This window comes from Rutilus rutilus (genome assembly GCF_951802725.1).
Source record: "Rutilus rutilus genome assembly, chromosome: 10".
NCBI lineage: Eukaryota > Metazoa > Chordata > Actinopteri > Cypriniformes > Leuciscidae > Rutilus > Rutilus rutilus.
This window is the reverse complement of record NC_140215.1, coordinates 18300711-18327896: the sequence shown is the minus strand read 5'-3', so window position 1 is coordinate 18327896 and position 27186 is coordinate 18300711. Positions and strand designations below refer to the sequence as shown.

The window sequence follows — 27186 nt, the reverse complement described above, 5'->3', positions numbered from 1 at the left end:
AAAAAAAAAAAAAACGTACTGACCCCAAACTTTTTAACGGTAGTATATGTTGTGTTTTCCGTGTGCAGTGGTCTATCAATGTGTTGTTTTTTTGTGTGTGTTGTTGTTTGTGTGCGTAGTTTCCTGTGTTGTGATCTGATTATTTGGATGAAAAGGCTGTTGACTATTATTAAAGATAAAACTGTAATCAACTGTAGCCATGGTGGTCAAAAGTTCTGGTTAGCCTTGTAGCTTCTATGCTATAGTTACAGGCAGTTAGACTCCAGGGCTGTTTTTACCAGTGTGATGTGTGCTGTGGTTGGTAAGCCGTAGTGTCATGGTCTTAAGAGCAGTGATTGTCATTGAAGGCGGCTCCTGGAGAATGCTGGGAGTTCCAGAGGAAGAGACAGTACATTCTAGAACGGGCCCGGCTCGAGGCCCAGCTCGCATGCCAACAGTATGCCCTGCACATGGCACAACAGGTAATCTGAAAATCCTGCCATCCAGCCTATAGATACACCCTGTTTGACCGTTGAAAACTTGGACAACTTGTACTAGTCAGCTGCACTCTGAGGAATGATTCATCATCCGGTGCAAATGTGTTTGTCATACGTATGCAGTTCACTTTGTACCGAAATTACCCAAACAAGTGGTTCCGATGTAGCTGCCACATTATGTGCTTATTGTTTGTGCTGTGGTGACTTCATTCTTGTTGTAGTTGTGCTATTGTAAACATGCAGTTCATTCCCAGAAGACCCACGCATAATCTGTGTCAACAGAACTCATAATAAATCTCTGTAGATTTCGACAGAATTGGAACGCCTGTCATTCATTAGTTCTATTTGTCCCCTGCCGCCCTTGCATGTTCGTTCATTAAAATCAATGTGAATTCTCATTCCTGCAACCTTTTTTACTTTTGTAATTTGACACATTTCTGAGTGAAAAAGAAATGTTGGGCTGAACTTGATTTTATCCATCTGGAAGTAACTGGATCTTGAAAAGTGGGTGCTCCACACCAGAATGTGAGATGCCAGATTGCTCAAACAGTGCTAAAATAGTGTTTTGCCTATTGGTCAGAGTTATAGTTAAAGAGAGAGTTCAACCAAAAATATAATTTTCTCAGTTCCAAAACTGGCTTTCTTTCTTCTGTGGGACATATAGGCCTGGTTTCACAGACCGGGTTTAGATTAAGCCAGGATTAGGCCTTAGATCAATTAGGACATTTAAGTAGCTTTTATAAACATGCCTTAGAAAAATACATTACTGGTGTGCATCTTGAGACAAAACAATGCCACTGACATACTTTAAGAAATGTCAGTGCAAGTTGCTTTTAGTTAAAACAGTTCAAACATGCATTTTAATCTGGGACTAGTTTAAGATTTGTCTGTGAAACCGGGGGGCAAAGAAGATATTTTGAGAAATGTGTTTGGTTACCAACATACCATGTTCTTTTCTGCTCTGATTTTTATTTTTTTATTTTTATAATATGCACTGAATCATTCACAGTAACACTAGAATTTGATTGTGCTGTCATCTGCTGCAAAGAGTAAAATAAATATATTAAGTGATTTTCACTTAAAGGTCTTGTATTGTCAAAACTGAAATTTCCTGGCTTTTTTCATGATAACAGAGGTCTAGGGGCTATGTAACTACCATATAAGTTTCAAAACAGTCAATCCACAGACAACTGCACACAGCCTGCATACAGTAGCTGTGCCTTTTCACGAGCCTTTGTGACTTCCGTAAAAATGTGACATCAGTTACCGCCTTCAGTCACCACCCCGAACACTGCCCACCGTCCCTCCCTCCTTATGCCCAACCCCCAGACAACATCGCGTCCATGCCATTGATGAGCAACAACAACACGGAAACATGTCGAGAAAACGCTGTTCAGTCGATGGATGTCAGGAAACTACATCATTACACAGGCTTCTGAACAACATTAACATAAGAGACCAGTGGCTAATGTTTATTTATTCGGAGATACCACAGCAATTTAGTTCAACCTTAACCGCCTGTTCTGCACATTTCACAAGTGACCGCTTCGTCAATCAGGCACAGTTAAATGCCGGTTTTTCAAAGAAGCTACTCATCAAAGATGCTGCAGTCCCTACATTGTTGGGTCCCTGTAAATAAACTTGTAACACATCTTATGTTACATTATGGAGTCAGCGTAAAAAAAACATTACTTATCATTCTGAAACATCCTTTTGTAAGCGCGTTTGAGGAGGTGTTTGTTTGTCTCCTGTCGTCGCCGATTCGGGGTCTGAGTCCGGCTCGAACATGTAAGGCCGGATAACATTTCCCTCAGCAATATCCATCATTACAGGTGTTTTATTTACCTTACTTGTGAGCATCACTAAGCCACAGCAGGCTACAGCATACATGACCCTAGTTACCTGTTGTTGGCCTGGCCGTGCGTCACTCAGAAAACAACAGGCCAATCAGAAGAGAGGCTCATGAATAATAATTAGACAGGGCAAAATCGACCTGTTCTTAGCAGAGCTCCTGAGAAAGGAGCTGTAAAAATATATTGAGATGGTTTTTGGTACTTATACTGCAAATATATATTCTTAAGGACATCAACATCTAAAATAAAACTCCAGAAAGGTGTACAATATGGGACCTTTAATATACAGTATTTGTCATATTTGTGGTGCTGGATGCATTTTTTTGTCTTAATTGTGTAGTATTAATTCCAACATATTGGTCCATGTACTTTTAGTCCATAATGTAGCCTGCATGAACTGAATAGAAATTAAAAGTAAATTTACTCATGGGGATTGAGAATCATGCAATTATCTTATAAAAGAGGAAAACAAACAGAGACGGAGAAAGAAAGACTGAGTCATATCGAATCGATTCAGAGAACAGTGATGCATTGTTTCACTATGTCTAAAGAGCTTGTTTGTTAACGTCTTACATCATCTCAAGAATCTCACAGACTGTTTTTTTTATCACTCATAGGGCGACGTGATTGGCCAGGAAGGATCATATGATAGTTGTGAGAACCAAGTTACCGAGGTAAATCTTTTTAATGTTATCATTACCATTTAATGTTACCATGGCTTTGTTCTGATCATAAGGTGCACTTTACACTTCTAAAACTGAATTTGACTTGGTTCAGTGCACTTGTGCTGAGTGTGTTTGTGTCATGTACCAGAATGAAGACAAAACCCCAGTTTCCAGCCCCACACTGAGCTCACCTCCCTTTGGTCTGAAGCCCAGATCAGGTGAGAACAGTGTTGTTTTACTAACACACGTGGTGCCAATGCGCTGGTTGGCAGGGGTGGCTTTGGACTCTCTCATTATTATCAGCACATTTAAGTAATTAGAGGTCGAAGTGTTTGTGTATAAAGATATTTTTGTCTGTTGCAAACACCTGTCATCCTGTCAAGCTCATAACTGTTATGCAACATTACAGTCAGGCTTTTTATGCATACATATACTGCTGTTTAGTATTACTCTCTTGGCTTTGGGGGCTAAACTGCATCTGGTTTAGAAAATATTTGAATATGTCCTATTTTCTTTTTATTTACACATACATTTGATATATTCCACATATATACCATTCATTACTAATGTGTACAGTTAAATAAATAGACAAAACAACTTGCTTGACTTCATCTGGATGCAGTTTAATTGATGTAGCTGTTTGTTTAGCTGCCTAGAGGCTTCTTGTTGCTTCCCCCTCTAACATCTAAGCTAGTGTTTGCGTCATTATCTGTGATCTGTTATTTATGTCTAACATTAAAGGGATAGTTCACCCAAAAATGAAAATTCTGTCATACTCAACCTCAGGTTGTTCCAAACCTGTATACATTTCTTTCATCTGTTGAACACAAAGGAAGATATGGTTGATATGGATATGGCTGGTTACAAACTTACTTCAAAACATCTTCATTTGTGTTCAGCAGAACAAAGAAATGTATACAGGTTTGGAACACCTTGTGAGTAAATGATAACAGATTTTTATTTTTGGGTGAACTATCCCTTTAACAGCATTATCATACCCAGAGTCTGACATAAATAATAGTCATTTGTACCAGGCGCATAACAGCATGCCAACAAACTGGTACTGAAATACTGTTAACATTGACTTCTTTTGTTTTTAATATTTCTCTTTTGTGTTGTGCTGTATTTACGTCACTTTGCTTTGCATATCTTCCTGTTTCCTTCTCTTCCCTTTTATTTACCTGTTTCCCTGAACTGCTGCTTGCCTGCTTGTGTGCTCTTATTACACAAACTACTGTTGCTCGGCATCCTCCCATTTTCTGACTGATACCTGAAACCCCTGCCTGTTTCCTTTGGTTTTCCAATGAAAATCCCTTGTTTGGCTCCTCCTCCTACTGGCACTGCCCTTTGTGTTGATACCTGCATCTAGCTTCGCCCTCTGTGCCATGCTCGACTCGGCCCTGTCCCCTCCCACTTACACAGGCCCTGCCCACCGATAGAGACACGCCCCCTAGCCCAGCTGAAGGAGACATGCCAAGCAGTGGTAGGTCTGCTCAAGTATCATCCTGTACAGTCACATACCTAACAGTTAGTCTCTTTGAGTTTTCTTGTCAAAGATGAAATGTCAGGTGTTTCTTCATAATTATCTATTAGAATTTGTATATTTTTATTCATTTTCTTCATTTATTTTTTTTTCCTTTTTTGTTGAATGCTAAGGCATTGAGTCACTATCATAGAAATGTGAATACACCCTTAACCCTAAATATTAAATTAGTTTGAAACTTATTCTGTAGTCTTTGCACTACAGGGTGTTAAAACACCCAGAACCGCCTAGCCAACGCCCTAGTACACCCAACTCTCTAGATACCACATACAGTAGCAATGCCTAATAACATCCAGAACACTCTAGCAACTGCTTTGCAACACACAACTCCAACGCATTGCAACGCTCTGGCAACCACCCACAGTACCCTAGCATGATGGCAGCAGATATTTGCTTGGCAAGCATTATTTTCATTATCCTCAGACAATGTAAAAATCTAGTTTGTCCAACTTTTTGTCTCTTTTAATGCTTGAGTATCAGCTTTTAGAAATGACAAATTGTTTTTCAGAATACTTCACTGACCAACATTTCACTTTCAACGTTTGGTTGAAAGATTTAAGAATAATTAAATAATTATTTCCTGACAAGATTCACTAGCACCAGCTTCCAATTAAAGGGTTAGTTCACCCCAAAAATAAAAATTCTGTCATCATTTACTTGCATCATTCCAAACCTGTATGACTTTCTTTCTTCTACGGAAGACAAAAGAAGATATTTTGAATAATGTTGGTAACCAAACCCGTGGTGGTGACCATTGACTTACATTGTTTGACAAAAATAACAATAAAAATATCTTATTTTATGCTTCACAGAAATAGTCGTACCGGTTTGAAATGACATGAATGTCAGTAAATGAGAATAGAATTTTCATTTTTGAGTGAACCATACCTTTGAGCTTAGTAAAATAGTCACTCCTCATGTACTGACATTTTTTTGTATGAAAGTAAAAAATGGTTCTGAGGCTTGTGTTGTAGCATTAAAGGGTCTTTTAAAACACAGGAGTGAAAGAGAGGATGTGGTTGGGCTGAAATTTGGGGTGGCCCAGTGGCTTTAAATGGAGATGCGTGTATTTATAGAGCTGCTATTTTGAAGCATTAGATAATGGCCCCAGAGGGAAAATCAGACCTCCATTTAAGAGGAAATGCTTTCAGTGGATGAAAAACTGCCAGGAGACATATGTACTTGCTCATCGTCTTACGAGAAAGAAAGAGATAGAGGTTGTAATGGAGAAAAAAAAAAAAAAAAAACATTTTAGTAATGAATAGCTTTATACTAATGGGTACTATTGAACTTCATATTATTAGGAGACTCGGGTGGAATCCTAAACCAATTTTAGGGGAAATCTGTGAAAAGTCTTTAAACAGAGAGTAGGCCTACTACACTCTTTTTGGTAGTTAAAATCATAACCAGATTAGGCAATTATGCACTTTGTGAGTGATGTAATGTTCGGATTCTACAGAGGTCTATTTCTGTCCGTAAGATTAATACTTTTAGAGAACTTGGAGAATTTGTAACTTCCTGTTAGATGTCAGAAATTCTCTGGTGTGTTGTTTCGTTCTTTGACCTGTGAGTTTGTTGATAATATTCTGGAATTCTTACTGTCTTAGCACACGATGTGACCGTAAATGCGAGAATGAATCTTATTCTTGCCAATACTGGGTTGAATTGATATGTGTGTTGCTCTTAGAGAGATGGTGAGATAGAAACTAAAGAAAATGCGAGAGAAAGACACTTTGTTTTAAAGCTAAAGTTTAATTTGTGTCACTAGCTTACTTTTTTTTTTTTTTTTTTACTTTAAACACAGCTTGGTTTGCTTTTGGTAAATAAACAGATAGCCCCGCCCCAAAACTCACCGCATTGGTTGAGTCAGTGTTTCTATGTTAGGCTGGCAGAAAAAAAGAAGTATACATAAACATAATAAATACACACGTTTAAGTAGGTAAATAGGCTGTGAAACACGACACATGACTTTTAAGCCATCTTTTTTTTCTCCCTGATGCTAACACACATACACACAAGTTCAGCCATCTACATGGGGACGTTCCGTAGACTTCTACTGTTTTTACATACTGCTAGTTATCCTATCTGGATTTTTACAATAAAAAACAACTTTATTTACTTTGTACTATTTTTTTTTTTACCAAAGGAGATTTTGTCAGATTGATCTCACTTTGGGGTATAAATTTGCCCCAAAAATGTTTAAGTAGGTACACACGTTCATGTTTTATGGGGACTTTCCCCAGATTTTTATACTGTACAAACTGTATGTTTTATTCCCTTACGCTAACCCTACCCCTAAACCTACCATCACAGAAAACTTTTTTACATTTTCAAAAAACAACGCTTAGTATGATTTATAAGCTGTTTTCCTCACAACGATTTCAGATATTGCCGTTTTTGTGGGGACATTTTGTTAATGTAGGGTTTACCAGGACCACACACACAAACACACTGCCCAGAGAAGTCTAGCATATGCTTGCTGTATTACATCAATGTCCAAGCACAGAAACATGGCTCCAGGGCTTTAAACTGTGAAACAACAAAAAGAGGGAGGAATGTTCTGGAATAACATCTTTTTAGTGTTCCCTTCATACTGTCCTCTTCCTTTAATTTTTTCACAGGATGAGTAGTTATGCAACTAGAGGTGAAGGAATACTCAGATGTGTGGAATGAAGTGTTGTGCTCTTGTCTTTCTCAATCTTCCTTTCTCTCATGTCTAGACCAGTGCTCCCCCTTGTGGGGAAATATCATATAATAAAGGCTGTGATTGTCAGATATGGACAGTGCCTTCAAAGTTCAGAATGTTCATTGTGATAAAGAATGAAAATAAAAGCCTTTTGTCCATTAAAATGCCAAATGTACACATAATGCCAAAAGTAGTGACATTTAATGTCAAAATCGCCATATGTAACCTAACGTTTTCCGATATTATTATCGATTTGACTTTAAATTGTGTCTTTATCCATGTGGGAATAAGACAAGAGATATAACGTGCTCTCTGCAGACTGATGACGGTTCAGTTGTGTGACAGTGTTTTTCAGGACGCAAAAGACTTTGGAATCAGTGGATCCTCAGTTCACCATGAGGAGAAAGATGGAGCAGCTCAGAGAGGAGCTAGAGCTCACAGAGCAACTACGAGAGGTACGAAACACACTCACGCAGAAGCTGAGTATATAAACTAACTGTATTAGTTAGTTGGTCAGTTAGCTTAACTGACTAAAAATGACCCCACAAGATTTAAGATTTAAATGAAAATGTTTTATTTATTACCAAATCACATTGATTTTGCCAGAGTATTGAGAGCAGACTGAAAGTAGCTCTTCCTGGAGATCTGGGCTCCTCTCTCATGGACGGGGTCGTGCTTTGTCACTTAGTCAATCACATTCAGCCGCGTTCAGTGGCCAGTATCCACGTACCATCCCCTGCAGTGGTGAGTCATCTCTGAATGATCCACACATTCACACAAACACTATACTCTACCGGTCAAATGTTTGGGGTCAGTAATCTAATCTAAAAATAAATTTTAAGTTTTAATTTTTGAATTCTCTTATTCTACATTTAGTAAACCGGTAATATTGAGAAATATTATTACAATGTAAAATAACTGTTTTCTATTTTAATATATTACAAAAATATATATACCTTTGATGGCAAAGCTGAATTACTCCAGTGTTCAGTGTCACATGATCCTTCAGAAATCATTCTAATATGCTGATTTGATGCTCAATAAACATTTATTATTACTATCGATGCTGAAAACAGTTGTGCTGCTTTCACTTTGATACTTATTTTGTTCAGAAATTCTTTGATGAGTAGAAAGTTCAAAAGAACAGCTTGTATATGAAATGGAAATCTTTTGTAACTTTTTAAATGTCTTTACTGTCAATTTAGATTAATGCATCCTTGATGAATAAGAGTATAAATTATTTGTAAAAAATCGTACTGACCCCAAACGTTTGAACAGTGTATGTTGACTGAAGTTCGTTAACCTGTTTTTTTCTCTCTTTTTTGATATCTGCACATGGACACTTTAAACCTTCAGCCCAAGCTTAGCATGGCTAAATGTCGCAGAAACGTTGAAAACTTTTTGGACGCCTGCAGGAAAATGGGAGTCCCTCAGGTGAATATGTAATTCTTTTTTGTGAATGCCAAATTAACTAGATCTGTTTTTCAAGGGCCACTGTTTGTACGGGTTTTGCTGTACTAGTATCTCATGTACTGTCCTAAATTAAAAGCATTCATTTACTGGTATTGGTGGGGTACAATGATGTCTTCTCAGTATAAGAAGTCAATCACAGATTAAATATATTGTTAGTGTTACTGAACGAAAGAAGCACAATTTATTATACTATTTTTGTCCGATTCGGTTGCTTATTTGAAATGTATTATTACTGACAAACAGTTTCTAACAGTTTCAGTCTTTCCCCATTTAAGTAAATAGGAGTTCTTCTTGTATTCATATTTCCTACTTAGAAAATAGCTGCTGGTATTACTGCCAACTGAGCTGTTAAAGAGACTGTCGTCTAATTCGTATTTGATGAATACCATGATCCTATAGATTTGACAGATTATAACTTGTCTGTCATTGAAGTGGACTGTTAAGGGGGATTTCCACTGAATTTCCTGACTTATCTAAATCTCTTTCTGGGAAACCTGCCTGATTAGTTCAAATTAGTTTTTGTTCAAATGAACCTGTACACCCAGGGCTTCTTAAAAAACAGGTTATGGTTAAAAACATGTTTTCACTTGATGACATAACTGATTTTGATCATCAGTCACCCCTAATCTGATTGGTTGAAGCAGCTGAGATTGCCTCAAACTGGCCTATGATCAGTCATGCCTTTAAACATTTTGGAGCCTTGTGTTTAGCAGCTTCAAAATCCTCCTGGACCTTCTCTATTCAATAGATTTGGGGGAAAACTGATCATAGAACAGCAGTAACAGGCACTTTCTCACAACCTCATACTAGAGCTGCATCATACCCTTGTATTAAGATTTTATCATCATCATGGCTTTAGGCTTCATCCATTGCCAGAGCTTCATTCCATCCTGTTACTGGCTCTGACCTGCTCTCTGATAAATGATCATGTTTCTTCGAGCTGTGACAGAGAGTGATAAACAGACAATGGAATATTGACACATGAGTGGAATGAATTTCTGTGTAAATCGTCCATAAAACCATTATTTCAGTGTAACAACTTGCGTAATACATTATCCTAAACACAAAACAAGAAGCAATTCGTTGTTGTCCAAAGTAGTAACAATGAGCACAACGACCGTGTTCCTTTGAAACATGGACGAAATGTTTGTTGTTGAGATCTCTTTTTGTGTGCATGTGGTCAATTTTTACATTCTTGCTCAAACTGTGCAAAAGTTTGTTTTTTGTTTCGGCAATTGGTTGTGCCATCCTACCCTCCAAAAAATGGTTATTCTACCATATCAGTGGCCTTTCTTGTAGTAACCCAGATGTTGTCTTCATGTCTTTATGGGTTGAGCTTGGTCCAAGCCATTCATAACAGGCTGTTCTGATCGTGCCATACAGGAACCTTGTAGTTGTCATAGCTTGTGTCTGTAGTAGCAGTAGCTACTACAAGTCTGCATGGCAGCTAGCTTTGTCATTATGTGTCTTTTGTGTTTGCTACCCTGTTACGTGTAGCTGATACTGTTTAACAGGCTAGTTTATACTGTTAACGTGTTTAGGGATAATGTGGCAAGCCTTGTTTGTTTGGTAACTTTTGGTCTTATATAGGTTGTTTATATATCATTGTTTTTATTATTAACTTACTAGGGGTGTAGTGTAATTCGCACTAGTGTAGCTTGACCTGCTCTGCTCTTTACTGGCTTTTGCAGCTCTCTTGCTTTGTACAGTTTTTAACGCTGTAGCTTGACTTGTGCCTGGCATACGCTCACTACTTCACATGCTCTGCTAACCACCATGCTAACAGCATCTGTCCCAGCCACAGCTGCCCTCTGAAACAGAGACAATGACTTATAACGTTCAACATCTCTCTCGGAAAACTCTTTTTCAGAAGGCAGTAAGAGGGTCCTTCTCGGGAAATGGTGCCATTTGTGATTGAAATTTTGAGGATTTTTTCCTACTTTATTTTACAAGGTTAAAAAGCTGATTTAGAAAAAAAAAGCCATACTTTATTTTTCCCTCATATTTCACATTTTATATTATTCAGGAGAAATCCTGATTTCCTGAATCCTGAATTTTTTTTTTTTTTTTTTTTAATAGTCACAGAAAGTTTGTAATTATACACTTTCAAACATTATTATATACACTATTGTTCAAAAGTTTGGTGTCAGTATGATTTTATTTTTAAAGAAATTAATACTTATTCAGAAAAGACACATTAAACGGTTTAAAAGTGACAAAGACATTTTTTAAATGTAAGCAGCACAACAGTTTTCAACTTTGATAATAATAAAAAATGTTTCTTGAGCACCAAATCAGCATATTAGAATGATTTCTGAAGAAAAACAAATGTATTTGCACCACACCACATTATTTAATCAATGGTCTTGCCCTTTGTGCCAAGAATTAGTTTAAAAAAAAATAAAAAAAATAATAATAATCACCATTTTTGTTTCTATAAACAGCTGAATCAACAAATAGAAATCAAAGCAAATAGAAATACGTGAAATACTGTAATATATACCTTTGTTTGAACCATGTGGTCAACAAAAACACAAATATTATGATGTAATTTCTTTAAATAGGTCAGAAAAATGAAGTCATTTATAAAGAGGTAAAATGTCACAGTGAAAGAGGTTGAACAGAACACTGTTTATAACCCATGTAATGGAGATGAACGAGATTAATTTAGATGAAAAACTCATTTTTTTTAAATAAAGTATAAACTTTTTTGTCAACAATATTTCAAACTGTCTTTAGTAGTACACTAAATCGAGTGAAATGTATCAAACTATGTGATTTAGTCCAGTATCTTGTTAATTAAAATAAGTCATGGGAACACGCATTTTTTACACATATGGCACTGTTTCCTGAGAATGATCCAGAATTCTTACCGTTTATTGAGCTCAAAGCATTTTACCTTTGACCTTTATCACTGTCTAATCACCTTCCTTATCTTTCTCTGGTGCCAAACGAATGATCTCTCCTCTTCTCATTTTCCCTCTTATTTGGTTTTATTTTCCCTTTGTTTCTCCCTCCATCTATACTTCATTCTTACTCTATTCTCTTCAATTCTTCCTCTTCCTGGTTCTCTTTGTCATCCCCTCTATGTTTTGAATCTCTCTCAGTCCTCTCTCTGTTCGGCTTATGACGTTCTGCAGTGTAACCTGCGTCCACTCTGGGCCGTGGTCGCGGCCTTGCTCATGTTGGAGAGCGCAGGAACAAGGCAGAAGGAAGGAAAGGTGGAGAGTGGCAGGGAGAAAGAGACAGAGGTCAAGAAGCTTATCCCCGAGTCCACTCAGACTCCACCTCCTTCCTGGCAAATATGGGATCTGATTGGCTCAAGTCTGCTTCACGTTTTCTGTCTGGTGATGCTGTTTGTGGCCTACAGCTGGAGTGAATTTAAATAACATGCATGCACTAAAACACACAAATAACACATCTATATCATTTATTGTCTTAGAAAGCACATTGAACGTCTTAAAATGGAGACTGCCTGTTTTTTGAAGGAAAATATGTATTCCTGTCAGTTGGAGCAAATGTTATTTGTAAAAACTTATATCTTAACTTGGCTATGGTGAAACCATACATAACACAAAACATTTTTGTAACACAACATGTGCTCCTTAATACAGGAACTTGATGCTTTCATGTTTGAGGGAGTATTATTTATTAGTTGACGAATATAATATTTATTAGTCTTTGCAAAATGCTAAGGAAACAGACTTTTTGCAAACATTTACGCTGGAGGTGCACTGAGCACTTTAATAAGGAATGACATATGGCCACGTTCTCACTCACTTTCAGTCTCTCTAAATCTTGTTGCAGAAACACTTAAAAATAAAGGTTCTTTATTGGTTCCATGAAGAACCTTTAACATCCATAGAATTTTTTTTATTCCACAAAAGGTTCTTTATGGTGGACAAAGGTTCTTTAGATTATATCAAATGTTCTTCACACCGAAAAAATGGAAATGTTCTTTAAAGAACCCAAAATGGTTCCATGGCATCACTGCGAAAACCCCCTTTTGGAACCTTTATTTTTAAGAGTGAAGTTGAATTTCAACAGTCATAACGATGAACATTTTTGTGGTCCTCTTGAAAATTTCACATATAAACAATATAAGTGATATAGTTACTAGCATCTGCATGACGAAACTAAAATACTAGAAACGGATATGGAGGTTTTGCATCATGCCAATGACCAGCAATGTATCAACAGGAATCAAGGTCTGCTTCAAAGAAACAATTTATAGACGATAATATGAGGACACTTGAGTAAATGAAGGCCCAGATGTCATTAAAGCAAAACGATAGCTTTGCTTTGCACAGAAGTCTTGTACGGTGAGGTTAAAAATATGAATCATTAGCATAAGGGCTAATTAATCTGTTGGATGTAAAAAGCAGCAACTTTTGGTTAACAGTGTTTTTAAAAGCAGCAGTTAAGGACTGATCTTTTCAAGTTGATGTGTTATTGAAAATTATTAAATATCATGCGCAGTCATACATGATTACAGTGTTATTTTATCCAAAACACCATCAATAGCATTTTCTTTCTCCTTATGAGAGAGATCCGAATAGGACTAATGGATCGTTTCTTTAATTTCCTGTTAATCAGAACAGCAAAATGACACACGGAGTGAACCAAATCAATTTTCTTAATTAATGTAATATGCATAATTCCACAGAGAGGTGACTAATCCAAACCAAACAATGAGGAATAATGGGCTCTTCATGAAGATTTTCTTTATGTATTCTATCAATTATCTGTAATAAAGGGCTGAGGCAGGTTTTTAAATTATGAAATATCAGATTAACACAATTTGTATGAGTTCAGTAATGAAGTGCAATCTCTGTTGTATGTAATTACCTGCTGTGAAGGTCCGTGCACAGGGTTTCTGTTGATTCTAATTGGATCCTCTGATTCTATTTTAGGTTCTGATCTTTATCTCACGTAATATAATGACCTTGTTCATCTCATCACAGATAAAAGGAATTATTCAAAGGAGCGGTTTGCAAATGAGCCGACAGTGATGTCACTGAGGCCTCTTGACATCATTTCCTCAAAATATAGAACACTTTGAACCTTATCTGTATGGTCACATCAGTTATAATTGGTACTGCTTTCATCATCCAGTTTGACAAAAATAAAAGGCAAATTGACTCTTCAGGAACTTTTGTTTGGTATAATTTCTCAGAAAAGCTAGCAAATGCAAAAAGTGTTTGTAAAAGGCTTAAACAAGACTGCATAGGATGTTCTGACTGATCAGCTGCTTCTGTTTGTCCAGATCTAGACTCTTTGACTCCTCTCAGTGTTGAATTATGTGCAGTGCTGCTGCTGCTGCTGCTGCTTATGGACTTTGTACGGCATTGGTTTTTATGATCCTATATATGAAAAGGAATAAATGTACAGTTTGGGTTGTTTTTCTCAGCTTTGTGGTTGTTTCTTTAAAACATTCTTGTCTTACAATTTAGCTCTTGTTAATGTTCAAACATTTGGATTCAGTAATATTTTTTTGTTTGTTTTTGAAAGAAGTGAATGTATTCAGCAAGGGCTCAATAATGTATTGAGTGACAGTAAACAGTTTTAATGTAACAAAAGATTTGTATTTGAAATCAATTCTATTTCAAATAAATGCTGTTCTTTTGATCAAAGAATCCTGAAAAAAATGAATCACAATTTCCACAAAAATATAAAGCAGCACAACTGTTTGTGTAACTTTGATAAAAATAAGAAATGTTTCTTGAGCAGCAAATCAGCATATTAGAATTATTTCTGAAGGATCATGTGACACTGAACACTGGAGTAATGATGCTGAATATTCAGCTTTGCCATCTCAGGAATAAATTACATTTTAAAATATATTTAAAGAGAAAAAAGTTATTTTATTTGTAAAAATATTTCACAATATTACTGTTTTAACTGTATTTTGTATCAAATTAATGCAGCCTTGAAGAGCAGAAGAGACTTCTTTCAAAACACACACAAAAAAACTGTTATTGACCCCAAATCGTTGAACAGTACAGTATGTGTGTATAGGCTTTAGTGTCTGAGATGCAAATATTTTATATATATATATATATATATTACATTTTTGATTGTTTGATTAACTGATATCATATTGGGCATCACTGCTAAATGAGGTGAGTCTTTATGAGTTTAATTAACTGCATTTAGTGGCTAGTGCATTCAGTTTTAATTAAGCTTTTTTGTAATTTTATTTCTCTTTATGGTTTCCACTCCTTTTGACCAGTCAAATGTACAGTTGTTGTGATTACTCGATTACTCGAATGTGTTTGAAGAAATTGTTCTTGAGAACAATTAAATGTTTTGAGCTGAGCTTAAATGTAAGCAAATTTAAAAATAAAAATAAGGATAATTCACTTTAGAATATTACATGACTTGAGATTTTAATAATTTGACATCTCAAAAAAAAAACGTCTTCATGCCTGAAAATGTCCTTATAACTGTGGGGACCCTGTCTGTTTCCTCTCTGACTAAGCACATCATTTGTCCTCTTTGTGAATCTCTCTCTCCAGGATAAATTATGTCTGCCACATCATATTCTGGAGGAGAAGGGGCTGATCAAAGTTGGCATTACTGTCCAAGCTTTGCTGGATGAGACTTCCACCAACCAGACACTCTTCACATGAGTCACACACACAAACACACACTATTCCCTGTGGATGGACCTCTACCACCAGATGATCTTTGAGAAATTCCCTGGACACTGTCCATATATTCTTATTATCTTAGCTGATCCTCAACTGCAGGTATATGCTCATGTTTTCCTCACTTTCTTTACTTTTTTATTTAGTACTGTTATGTGATCACTGTTGCCCAGGCCATAGTCGTGTATGCAAATTTAGCTCAAAAACTAGCTTAAGATATGAAATTCCTTTATTTAATATACATATTTATTAAGCAGCTAGTTGAGAGATGCACAATTCCTGATTTTATATATATATATATATATATATATATATATATATATATAGTGCGTGTGTGTTTGTTTAGATTATATGCTATTTGTGTTGGGCCTTTAGTGATCTAGATTTAAAACACTCGTCCTCCCAGTTTTGATATTGATTTTCTTTTCTTTTTTATATTTTTTCTCGATTGCGAACACACAAATCAATTCAACAATTCTCACAACTATAAAGACCATCTCAAAACTACACACCAACTTCCACAAATCTCAAACTTCCAGGTCAAAATCAAATTTTAGTCAAAATATTCTCTTTTGTTAGAATCAAACTTACAAATACACAGACTACTTTCCTGCCTAGAGAACAGCAGTGAGATCAATTTACAACACTTTGTCAAAAACCTCTGGACAACAATATATATGCGGGAATAATTTTTCAGCTAAATGTCTATTACAGTATACAACATAAAGGAAAGTGCAGGTACAGTAAAATACAACAATGAGCATTAGGAAAAAAAAAAATTCATTACACTAAAGTGATCTTACAGTAGATGAAAAGCACCAAATACCAAAGAATTGAATATGAACCCGGTATGCAACACAACACAGTATACTGTCAATTACCGTTGCATCCTCTGCACTTTCGGCCAAATGTCACTAAATTATACAGTACTATAGCAGTTTCTGGGTCTTCTGACAAAAGACTTCCTCTACCTCCCTTAGGCATATAGTAAAATATAGTACAATATAGCAACAAATTAATTTGACAATCACAAGGTTGAGGGTGTACAACATGTGCTATAGTTTACTGTACATACAGTATAATACTAAAATAAGTTATACTGTGTGTAAGACATAGTATGAAACCCCTGTAGATGATTCGTTCAGCTCTCTCTCCAGTGTTAGGAAAGCACAATCACCTGTGCTCCTATTTATATTATCCTGAGGTTTGTCATCAGGTTTGCTATACTTCACGTTTACTCATGGCTAAAATGCGCTCTTTAAGTTCACATTGTGACACTTGAGTTAATTATATTACGTGTTTGTTTTATGAATGAGAACGTGGTTAAACCGATGTAAAATGAGAAAATTGGAATGTGAAACAAGGTGAAATGTGTTAAACGGTTTGAGAAATGTGTCTGTTTTGAGAACTGAATGAATGGTTTGGGAAATTATGACATATGATTCGGTTATAGTGTGTTGGCAATCAGGAAAAACTGTAAACCACTTTTTAACTTGTTTTTTTTGGGAGCCATTGATGTTTGTCTCAGGGGAAGTGTGGCCTCACTATAGTTTTATACAGTCTCTGTTCTGCTTACCTGTCAGTCAGTTATTATATCACTAAAAGAAAATGTCTGAGTGTGTTTACAGTAGAACGCAACATACCTTTCTTTCTTTGTGTGTGTGCATTTGATATCTTCAGGAGAGTGTTTCTTTTGTGAGAGTGAGAGAACGGGAGCACATGTTTGCACTTTTTGTATGTAAGGTTTGTGTGTCTGAGGACATTATTTTTATTTTTAATTTTTTTTTACTTTGTTCTACTTGTGCGTATTTGCTTACGGAAAGTCTGATGTCCAAAGCTTCATCTCCTCATAGATTCAGCCATGAAACAGACCAAAACATTTGAAGCTGGAATCTCACTGGAGATTATTTGACAGTTGCCAAAATTATTTTCTTATCAAACTGATTTACAAACACAATCGTTTTATACAGTCCTTTAAAAATATTTTTAAAATAAGAGTTTTGTATTTGTAGAAGGATTTGTAATGTGATATTGGTGTGTGAATGTGAATAATGTACAGAACATTTATATTTGATGTGCTTATTTTAGTAAGAATATATTTGGCTATTTTACTTACTTATTTAAAGCACAATTTACTTTATTAATGTGAACTGACAGGGCAAAAAAACAGCTTTATTATGATTCAAGTTCTTATATGAAAGCAATTATAACACTTCCATATACAGTATAATTTCAGAGAGACTTATTCATGCGAATAATTACAAATAAAATACATTCACAAGGATCATCCCTTTAATTGGCAACAAAATCTCACAAGGTTGAACTCATTTCAAAACTTATTCGCATTATTATACTGTAATTAGTAACAAAACATCTGGCCAGAAGTTTAAACACACACACAAAAAAAAAGGTGTATCCTAATGGTATTCTTCATACTGTCATAATTTGATTAAAATGCATTGAATAGAAATATGGATTAGAAAGTGTAATTTTAGAGACATTTGAAAGGGAGAGCACAATTTTGGCGTTTGGTGATAGTTTTACAAGAGGTAAGCCTTTAACATTTACATTTATTTTATGTTATACAATACATACAATAGTGTACAATAGTTCCATTTTATACACATTTTCACTGCTGTATCTTTTGATAAATTCTGTCCTTAGTTTAGATTCATTAAAGTACAGTATCCAAATCTCTGCTACAGTTGTGCATCATTACTGTAATATCAACATTCCCCACCACTTCAGAGAAAACGTAGTGAAACTACTTTACACACTAGATTTAAATGCAGATTTGATTTTGAAATGACAGTGTTTTGCACTTTATGTATTTGGAACTACTTTTTTTTTTTTTTTTGGCAACTGGCAAATAGTATTATGCGGGGTATTTATATTACAGTATTTGGAGGAACTATATCAGCTGATTAGATGACTAATGTGTTTGATAAATCACCTTAAACTGCTGAATGTTATGTGGGTATTTTTTTGTCATCTTCTTCAATGTATTATAAAGAGAAAAGGCTTGTACTAAACATTTTTGTACTTTAATTTTTATAAATAGGACTTATTTTTCCATGTCTTTTCAGTGTTTGGGATTTTACCCCTTTGTAATTCTGTGAACTTTAAGGTGCATGTACAGTAATGTTTTTGGGAAAAGCATGCATGTCATTCCACCTTTTGCCTTAACCTCTGTAAATATGGTTCATTTGTACCAACTTCTACCAGTAAAAACTTTCACCTTCAAAGACTAGTTTGTTTCTTAAATATTCAGGATACTGTAGACATGACATAATGGTGATGTAATTTGCTAAACTACATTAATCAGATGTCTGAACCATTTAACCTGCTTTATGTGTGAAATGAGGACATTTAGAATAATTGTGCGCAGCTGAGTCATTTGCAGAATTTATGTAATTAATACAACTCAACTCAATTCAAATCATTCACTGCAGAACAACAAATACAAAACCACAACCAAATGCCTTTATTTAAGGAAATGTATCTACAGTTAAACATCACCCTGTTAATTATGCATAAGAAAATACAAAGGGTTGCGTTGTAGTTTGAGAGATGGTGAACTAGTCGAGACATGGTTCTGATGTCATTTCCAGGTGTGTAGATAGGTTTTGTAATGATCTGGAAGGCACGAGAGCTGGTTGCCATAATCATGTTGCATAGCTTCAGGCATTCAGATATTTAGCATGGTGCTTGATGTGGTCGTTGATGAAGGAGAAGATGAAATAGTAGCTGTGATCATAACCCTGATAGAGCAAAAGAAAAACAAGATTGAACAGAAGAGAGCAGATTTTGTCTTAAAATATATACTCCATTGTATAGGGTTAAACAGTGACATCTAATCCTGAGAGTATTTAAAATATAACAAAAGTCAATGCATTAAATTTATTATTGAGGTTTATTTAAAATTCAAAGACCTGTCCTACCACCATGTGGTCCAAAAACCTGAGACCACAAGTGAAAATGCTTTCATTTTATTACAAAAATGTTCCTTACAAATCATATTATAAGCATACAGTAATAATTCCAGTGACAAATTCACATGAATTCTAGCATTTTACAGTTCTTGGTATGTGTCCATTTTGGAGTGTGGCTATCAGCACAAAAAGCCCAGGTACTGGATAATCAATTAGATTTCCCAACATGCCATTCCTCTCATTCATCACGGTGTGTTCAGTACTGACCTGCTGAAGGCGGAAAACTACAGGAATTTTCTTCTTGGAACAGGCAGCGATCAGATTGTCAGGAAGCAGCTGACTGGAAGACAAGAACTGGTCATCACGCCCTTGATCAATCAGAATATCAAGCTCAGGACCGGAATATGATTCAGCCAATACTGTTGCATCATACAGCTGTGGAAATGACAGACAGAGGAAGACAAATAAAGCAATGTTGTACTTGTACAATGCAATGTGCTACGGTAAAACTATGTTAAGAAAAAATGATTATGCACTGATTATTATTTCATAATATTACTGTTTTTTTTTTTGTTGTTTTTTAATGCAGCCTTAGTGAGCATGATACTTATTTCAAAAACACTAAAACAAATCTTACCAACCACAAATTCTGAATGGTTGAGTCCACACATATGATCATCTCTTACCTCCCAGGTGGACTTGTCAGATCCAAGATAGCCAGAGAAAGCTTTCTGTCCCCATGCACATTGTATGGGGTTACAGATGGGTGCAAATGCTGACACTGACTGAAACAGGCAAATGCACAAGAAATTAAAAAAAGAATATATAGATAGACTATCTGAACTTCAAATAACTAAATGATGAAAGCAGTGCATATAATATGAAATATGCCTTATATTTTCCAGGATTCTTAAGTGCACAAATGAGAGCTCCATGGCCCCCCATGGAGTGACCAGAGATGGACATTTTCTCCGGATCAGCAGGGAAGTTAGAATTAATCAGTCGTGGGAGCTGAGAACAAAAGAAATGTGATGAAGACTATGAGTGCGAGATCCAATGTTTAAGGTGTCACTGTTTCAATTTTCAACTGTGACAGTCATCAGAGTATAACTTTGTTTTCCTAGTGACTAACTAGGTTTTTGGAACAGAGCTTAAGTACACACCTCCTCGGTGACATACGAGTACATGCGGTAGTTGGTCTTCCAGGGCTCCTGGGTGGCATTGACGTAGAATCCTGCACCTGTCCCAAAGTCCCAGCTCTCTTCCTCTCCTTCAATGTTGCAGCCACCTGACGAGAGCAAAATCATCTCATTTTCTGAGCATGGGCTTATGTGTAAATGAGGAAATTTTAGTGTTGGTTGACTCGAATATTTCTGACAACAAAATAGCAATAGCCAGAGGTTTTTCCACTTTCTTACAGCAACAGTACAGACTTAAACGGCATAATATTAGTTTACATTTGATTTATGCTTTAACTGGAATTTCTCCAAGCAGTGGAGTGACTGTCTGGTGGGAAACTCTAAACCCTGACCCAAACTGGGAAGTCACAATGCTATTTGATCCTCAGGGGATACTCTTTTTATCTATATGTTGCAGTAATGTTCGGCCCCACAATCCACCTGTTTCCATAATTAATATGTGTCGGTCCATGTATCTCTAGGATTTGGCCGAGCAGAAATCATAATTATAGGGTGTAATGTCTCCAGAGATGGACAAGCAGGACTCGAAACTGTAGTGGTGTGGTATAACAAATGTTGAGATGTTTACGTGGACTGGTGTCTGGAGCTACGATGATGATCCCATGTTCAGAAGCCGCCTGCTGGCTCCCTGCTTTAGTGATGAAGTTTTGCTCTGTGCATGTCAAACCTAGAAAACAGTGTATGGTGAAATACATTTTTAGTAGCCTACATTACTGGTATATTACAATTATTGTTGGCTCTTAGACTGATTTTTTTCCTCTTTTGTAAGTCACTTTGGATAAAAGTGTCTGCTAAAAGCATAAATGTAAACGTACTTAAAGGCAACAATATTTAGTGTACTACAGATGCAGTATGAAATTGTTAAGCTCATTCACTCAAACTGGCCTAGAGAAGAGAATCAGAATGAATTCAAGTACCTGAAAGCCAGTAAAGCACTGGGCATTTGGAGCTCTCAGCCTTGGGAGGAAGGTAAATGGCGAACTTCATTTTACATTTTAACTCAGAGCTGGAAATAGAGTTGATGTTAAGATCAGTAAGGTATGTTTCATTCGGGGGCTTTGATGAAACCTACAGTCTCTCACCTGTCATGCTCGAACACTTTTTGATATCCATCACTGCACTTATTAGAAGAAACTTGCGTCAGTGCCATTGCGCCGTTTACTGAGTTGAGAAAAATCAGAGTTCGAGTTATGAAAGATCACATTTCATAGACTCACTTTGCACTCGCATGCAAACATATGCACAAACTACTTCATGATATGACTTCAAATACATAAAGGGTGATCACTTTTCATATATCTGGACACCATTTGAAGCTTAGCTTATCCAATAATTTCGTTGAACAGCTAATTCATGTTTAACGCTCCAGACTCATGGAGTTTGCGCATGCGCACTACAGTAACTGGCCTGCCAAACTCACAGCACTGCTTACGGGATCTGCAGAAAACGACCCAAAGAAGCGCCTCGGTACGCTTGAAAGAATGCCAAAGCATACGCTGAAGAAATGTAAGTTTTATTTAGCTCCCGTGTAACAGTCCTCTTCATGCAGGATAATGGCCTGGATATTATTTTGTAGCACTTACCTCAGCAGCTAAAGGATTCGGAGTCCAGTCTGACGTCAGGGTTAGCGTAAGACGTAAAATCACGCCCCCTTACGTTTTTGGTCTGTGCTTCTACGTTTTGGTCATACAGGGGCGCTCGAGAGATATGTCTGTTTAATGTCCTTCCGTGTGTGCGCCCAAGAAATGACATTTCCAAACTTTATATTTGCAGCTAATGAACACTTTGATCTACATAATTGTGATCTTGGAAATAGGATGTTTTTTTGTCCAAAATTAAGAATTAATTACCCTAAAGGTCGAATATATTTTTGTAATCAATATTTAGTTCGAAATTGATAATTATTTGTACAACATATTTTTACTGGCGAAATATATGATGCTGGCCTTGTAGATAATCACCTTCTGGCAAACTGAGTATGATGTCCGAATGTTTTCTAAGGCCACGTGACCCGAGGAGTCGTCAGATCAAAAAGTAAACCGGAAAAGTGACAAGAAAACAGTGAGTCAAGCATCTATTTATCTATCTATCTAGAAATGTAAAGCAAACATGAGAATTCATCAGTGTTTATCTTAATGTGTTGCCCAAACTATAATGGTCTGAAAGTGTTAATAAATGTGAACACTTGACACTGAAGCTTACTGGACTTGTTTGTGCCTTGTTAATTATGATAATACAAAGTATAAACTTCTCATGATGTATATTAGTCAAGATTAAATTAAGACTTGATGGTTGTGTTGTACCCTGGAGCATATGAACGAGTGGATTTTAAGATTGTTTTGGACACTTGTTCATTTATAGTGGATGTGAAGCTATGATACATCAGTGCCCTGCCTAACAGCGTAATATACAGATGACATAATGTTCTACATCAGTTACAATGTTTTTGTGTGGCTCTACTAAAATCGTAATTTGTCCTTCATATGACATTATCTAATTTCCTATGAAATCAAATTATTTGTCACCATATGCCCGGCCCTTACCCATCGCTTATCCTTATAGACCATTAATGAACTTTATTCTTTTAGTGTCCTTCAACCGATTTCTCTTTCACCTTAAGTACTGCCATCATTTACAAAACACTCGGCATGATTCAGTGCCTGCTTCCACTGCAGTGCATAAATGTGATCAGGATGAAATGACAGACTCCATGGAAACGTGTCACTTTGAGCATCTCAAACCACTGATCAGTCCTTTCTAAAAACTAAATAAACAGTAATGACCACATACAGCGAAAATACATTAAAGTCAAATTGTAGGCTGTCCAGACAATTACCAGAGCATGGAACGGAATGCTTACTTAATTTAACTGCAGAAACACATTGTACTGAAGAACAGGAAGAACACAATCAGTCTCTCTCCATCAGCCATCTGTAAAGGCATTTTACCTTCAACATTTCTTTTTTATTGGTTTCCTAATAAAAACTCCAAAAGTCTTTTGCCTTATCTGGTTACAACATTAATCCTTTAATAATTATCAATCCACCCAGTGCTAATGTTTCCAAATTATTCGGTACACTACTGGTGATACCTTCAGAGTCATACAGCACCCCTCACATATACTTATAAACTATTCTATGCAAAAAAATTTTTTTGTAAAAATAGTGTGAGTTGTATGTTTGACACTGAAAATTCCAAAAAGACAAAGTACACTTATTGAACAGAAAGAGCGCACCGACTCAAAAGTTTTCCTCTGATGCTGGATGACAAAATAACCTGGTTACACTTTACAATAAGGTCCCATTAGATAACATTAGTAAATACATTACCTATAACAATGAGCAATACATTTGTTACTGTTTGTATTAATCTTTGTTTATGTTAGTAAAGGTGCTCTAAGTCTAAGCGATGTTGGGTGATGTCACTTGTTGACGTTCAAAACGGAGGCTATAGCTCGACCCTCCCTCCTCCTCATCCCATCCCTTCCCTCCTCCCTTCCGTGCTTCCTGAAACAGTCATAAAATTCGGGACTTCGCACGTTCCTTCTCCTTTTCCCAATTCTTTGCTATTTGTTCATCGGAAAGTCGTCTCTTTGGTCATGTGTCGGCCATATCAAAATTCAAGAGAATATAATTCTAATGTTAGTCGTCGTCGTTGGCTAGGACATCTCTCCTCTAGCTAACTTCCGTCTTCATGCTTCTCTCTCCTCCTCTCCCCACACCCCCCTTCATGTGCACGCGGATTAACCCCCCAACCCCCACCCCCAAATCATTCTTGTCGGTTATTGGCTGGAACACTGTTCGTTATGTTTCGTGGTCCAGGCTGGGCCAGTTTGTTTTTGTTGCCGTTTGTGGAGCCTGGGCTGTCTACAGAGACCGCATTTTTTACAGTGTGTTCAGGGGACAGGCAGCTAGCGGATAGTGAGGAGATGTTTGTTGTATGTGACAAAAAATGTTTCGGCCTAAAAAACGCATGACATCGCTTAGAGCACCTTTACTTAATAAAACTTTTTTTAAATTGTTTATTGTTAGTTCATGTTAACCAGTGTTAACAAACCTTATTGTTAAGTGTTACCAATAACCTTATAAAATCCATACGCTAAACGGTAGAGTACATATTGCATATTATATGTGCATAATGTTTAATATATCATTTGGGACACAACTATACTTTCAACATTCCACACTTTGTTTTTTCCATTATTTTAGTGCATCATCTGGTTATATATATGTGTGTGTGTGTGTGTGTGTATCTGTGTATATACAGTACACACACACACACATATATATATATATATATATATATAAATCTAATTATATATATGTATAAATATGTGTGGTATACACGCACAGACATATAATATGTGGGGAGAACGAGTATTTGATACACTGCCGATTTTGCAGGTTTGTAATTTTTCAAAAATCCAGAAAATCACATTGTATGATTTTTAAATAATTAGTTTGAATTTTATTGCATGACATACGTACGTATTTGATCACCTACCAACCAGTAAGAATTCCGGCTCTCACAGACCTGTTAGTTTTTCTTTAAGCCCTCCTGTTCTCCACTCATTACCTGTATTAACTGCACCTGTTTGAACTCGTTACCTGTATAAAAGACACCTGTCCACACACTCAATCAAACAGACTCCAACCTCTCCACAATGGTGAAGACCAGAGAGCTGTGTAAGGACATCAGGGATAAAATTGTAGACCTGCACAAGGCTGGGATGGGCTACAGGACAATAGGCAAGAAGCTTGGTGAGAAGGCAACAACTGTTGGCGCAATTATTAGAAAATGGAAGAAGTTCAAGATGACGGTCAATCTCCCTCAGTCTGGGGAACCATGCAAGATCTCACCTCGTGAAGATCTTGAAGATGGGTCGTGGCTGGGTCTTCCAGCATGACAACGACCCGAAACACACAGCCAGGGCAACTAAGGAGTGGCTCCAAGAAGCATCTCAAGGTCCTGGAGTGGCCTAGCCAGACCTGAACCCAATAGAAAATCTTTGGAGGGAGCTGAAAGTCCGTATTGCCCAGCGACAGCCCCGAAACCTGAAGGATCTGGAGAAGGTCTATATGGAGAAGGTCAAACATATGATCTATCTATGTAATTGCAAACAAGGGTTTCTGTACCAAATATTAAGTTCTGCTTTTCTGATGTATCAAATACTTATGTCATGCAATAGAATGCAAATTAATTACTTAAAAATCATACAATGTGATTTTCTGGATTCCGTCACTCACAGTTGAAGTGTAACTATGATAAAAATGACAGACTTCTACATGCTTTGTAAGTGGGAAAACCTGCAAAATCGGCAGTGTATCAAATACTTGTTCTCCCCACTGTATAATAATAATATATATATATACACACACACACATATATGATGTAAACAAACTTTTATGACAGCACTCATTTTTATTTATTCGTAATCCTATTAATTTATTGCTTCTATTTAACACACATCAAACCAGCTTTGCAGCTGTTTATAACAGCTTTTATTGATTTTTAATTCTTTTGATTTTATTGATTTTTGTCAAATTAAATTAATGAATTAAATTTGTCATTCTATTTATTTATTTTAATATTTATTTATTTATAGTTGCTATTTCACAAACATCAAATCTTTTTTTTTGCATTTTTTTATTTTTTTATTAATTTGAAATGTAATTTATTATCCGTTTTGGAACATTCACTTTTAATACACGCAAAATTAAAGCATCATTAAGATGCAAATGACCTGAAATTATACCCCCATCCTCTTGTATTTCTCTCTGCCCTAATCCTTTACTTCACCTGAGGATAAGAACACAACCGGGGGAAAAAAGGACCCGAGGAGACACATCATGATTCACAGATCTTGCCGAAACTGTGAAGATCAGAACCGGCAAGGGACCTTTATCATTTCAATAGATTTATTTCACACTGAGCGATGGCCTGCACTCCAGCAATTTCCAAATGCTCTGTTTTTGAAACTGAAAGCATGTTATTTTCTTGGCACTCTCAAAGAAATACGAAGCTGCAGAAATTGGCCAAGTGGTCTTGACTTCACATAAATCTTTAGCAGATCTTTGATTTTAACAATGTGCTAGAATTATGGTGCAGTTTAGATTACAGCTGCAAAAACCAATTAAGTACTTCAGAAACTGTGTTCTAGCAGAGAAAGCAGAAGGTCAGAAAAGCTGTGAAAACATTACCGCTGTGGGTTCCTGCATACACGCTGGACAAAGTGTGTCACACATGGCGGTTTGCTATTAGAAAATTAATTTAGATATATCACCAACAGTATGAGAAACACATAATACATCTTATGATATCTTTAAGTAGCCAGAACCGCAGTTGATCACAAAGCCCTGCATCTCTGATTGTCTTCAGCTATTATGAACATCAACATATTTATGTGCCTAGACCGTATTATTGGTAATAGTAAAGTGTCACACTTGCTTGTGTGAAAAATACATGTGAATCGAATGGTTGATCCCATCAGGGAGATGAAGCTATCAACAGCTTTTAAAAAAAAAAGAAGCTACGAAGGTCAGGCATCCATAGTCAAAAGGAAGCAGACATTGTTAGCTCTTGAAATAATCACTTGGTCGGTCGGTGAAAAGCTCAAGTGAGCTGAGTTTTAGTGCCAATTTCTGGCTGGATCCGAGGCATCTGAGATCATTTCATCTACTACCTGTCAGTCTAAAAGCAATTTAACACA

At 36.4% G+C, this 27186-nt stretch overlaps 2 protein-coding genes across 10 annotated transcripts in view; one reads left to right on the top strand and one right to left on the bottom strand.

Annotated features, from left to right (window-relative positions):
• Positions 1-15465, top strand: part of lrch1 (leucine-rich repeats and calponin homology (CH) domain containing 1) — a 46279-nt gene extending 30814 nt beyond the window's left edge. Inside the window, exons 14-21 of one of the 7 annotated variants that reach the window (XM_084420632.1) lie at positions 348-461; positions 2947-3003; positions 3143-3212; positions 4364-4477; positions 7569-7678; positions 7830-7967; positions 8580-8657; positions 15215-15465. In XM_084420632.1, coding sequence (XP_084276758.1) covers positions 348-461; positions 2947-3003; positions 3143-3212; positions 4364-4477; positions 7569-7678; positions 7830-7967; positions 8580-8657; positions 15215-15328 — 795 coding nt within the window. In that variant the 3' untranslated portion in view covers positions 15329-15465. Of the gene's footprint in view, positions 1-347; positions 462-2946; positions 3004-3142; positions 3213-4363; positions 4478-7568; positions 7679-7829; positions 7968-8579; positions 8658-11803; positions 14105-15214 lie in introns of those variants that run through there. The other 6 variants (XM_084420628.1, XM_084420629.1, XM_084420634.1 and 3 more) reach the window with 6 other exon arrangements.
• A 3342-nt stretch (positions 15466-18807) lies between these two features.
• esd (esterase D/formylglutathione hydrolase) lies at positions 18808-22213 on the bottom strand. Of its 3 annotated transcripts, none has more exons than XM_084420638.1 (9): positions 22061-22213; positions 21560-21638; positions 21395-21483; positions 21046-21144; positions 20442-20566; positions 20170-20289; positions 19965-20063; positions 19546-19713; positions 18808-19107 (listed from the first exon to the last, which is right to left on the bottom strand). In XM_084420638.1, the coding sequence occupies exons 2-9, from the start codon at positions 21625-21627 to the stop codon at positions 19027-19029; spliced, it is 849 nt and encodes a 282-aa protein (XP_084276764.1). In that variant the 5' UTR covers positions 21628-21638; positions 22061-22213; the 3' UTR covers positions 18808-19026. The 3 variants fall into 3 exon arrangements, with proteins under 3 accessions (XP_084276764.1, XP_084276762.1, XP_084276763.1); XM_084420636.1 differs by having other exon boundaries at positions 21898-22086; XM_084420637.1 differs by having other exon boundaries at positions 21910-22086.
• Positions 22214-27186: the final 4973 nt, after the last annotated feature.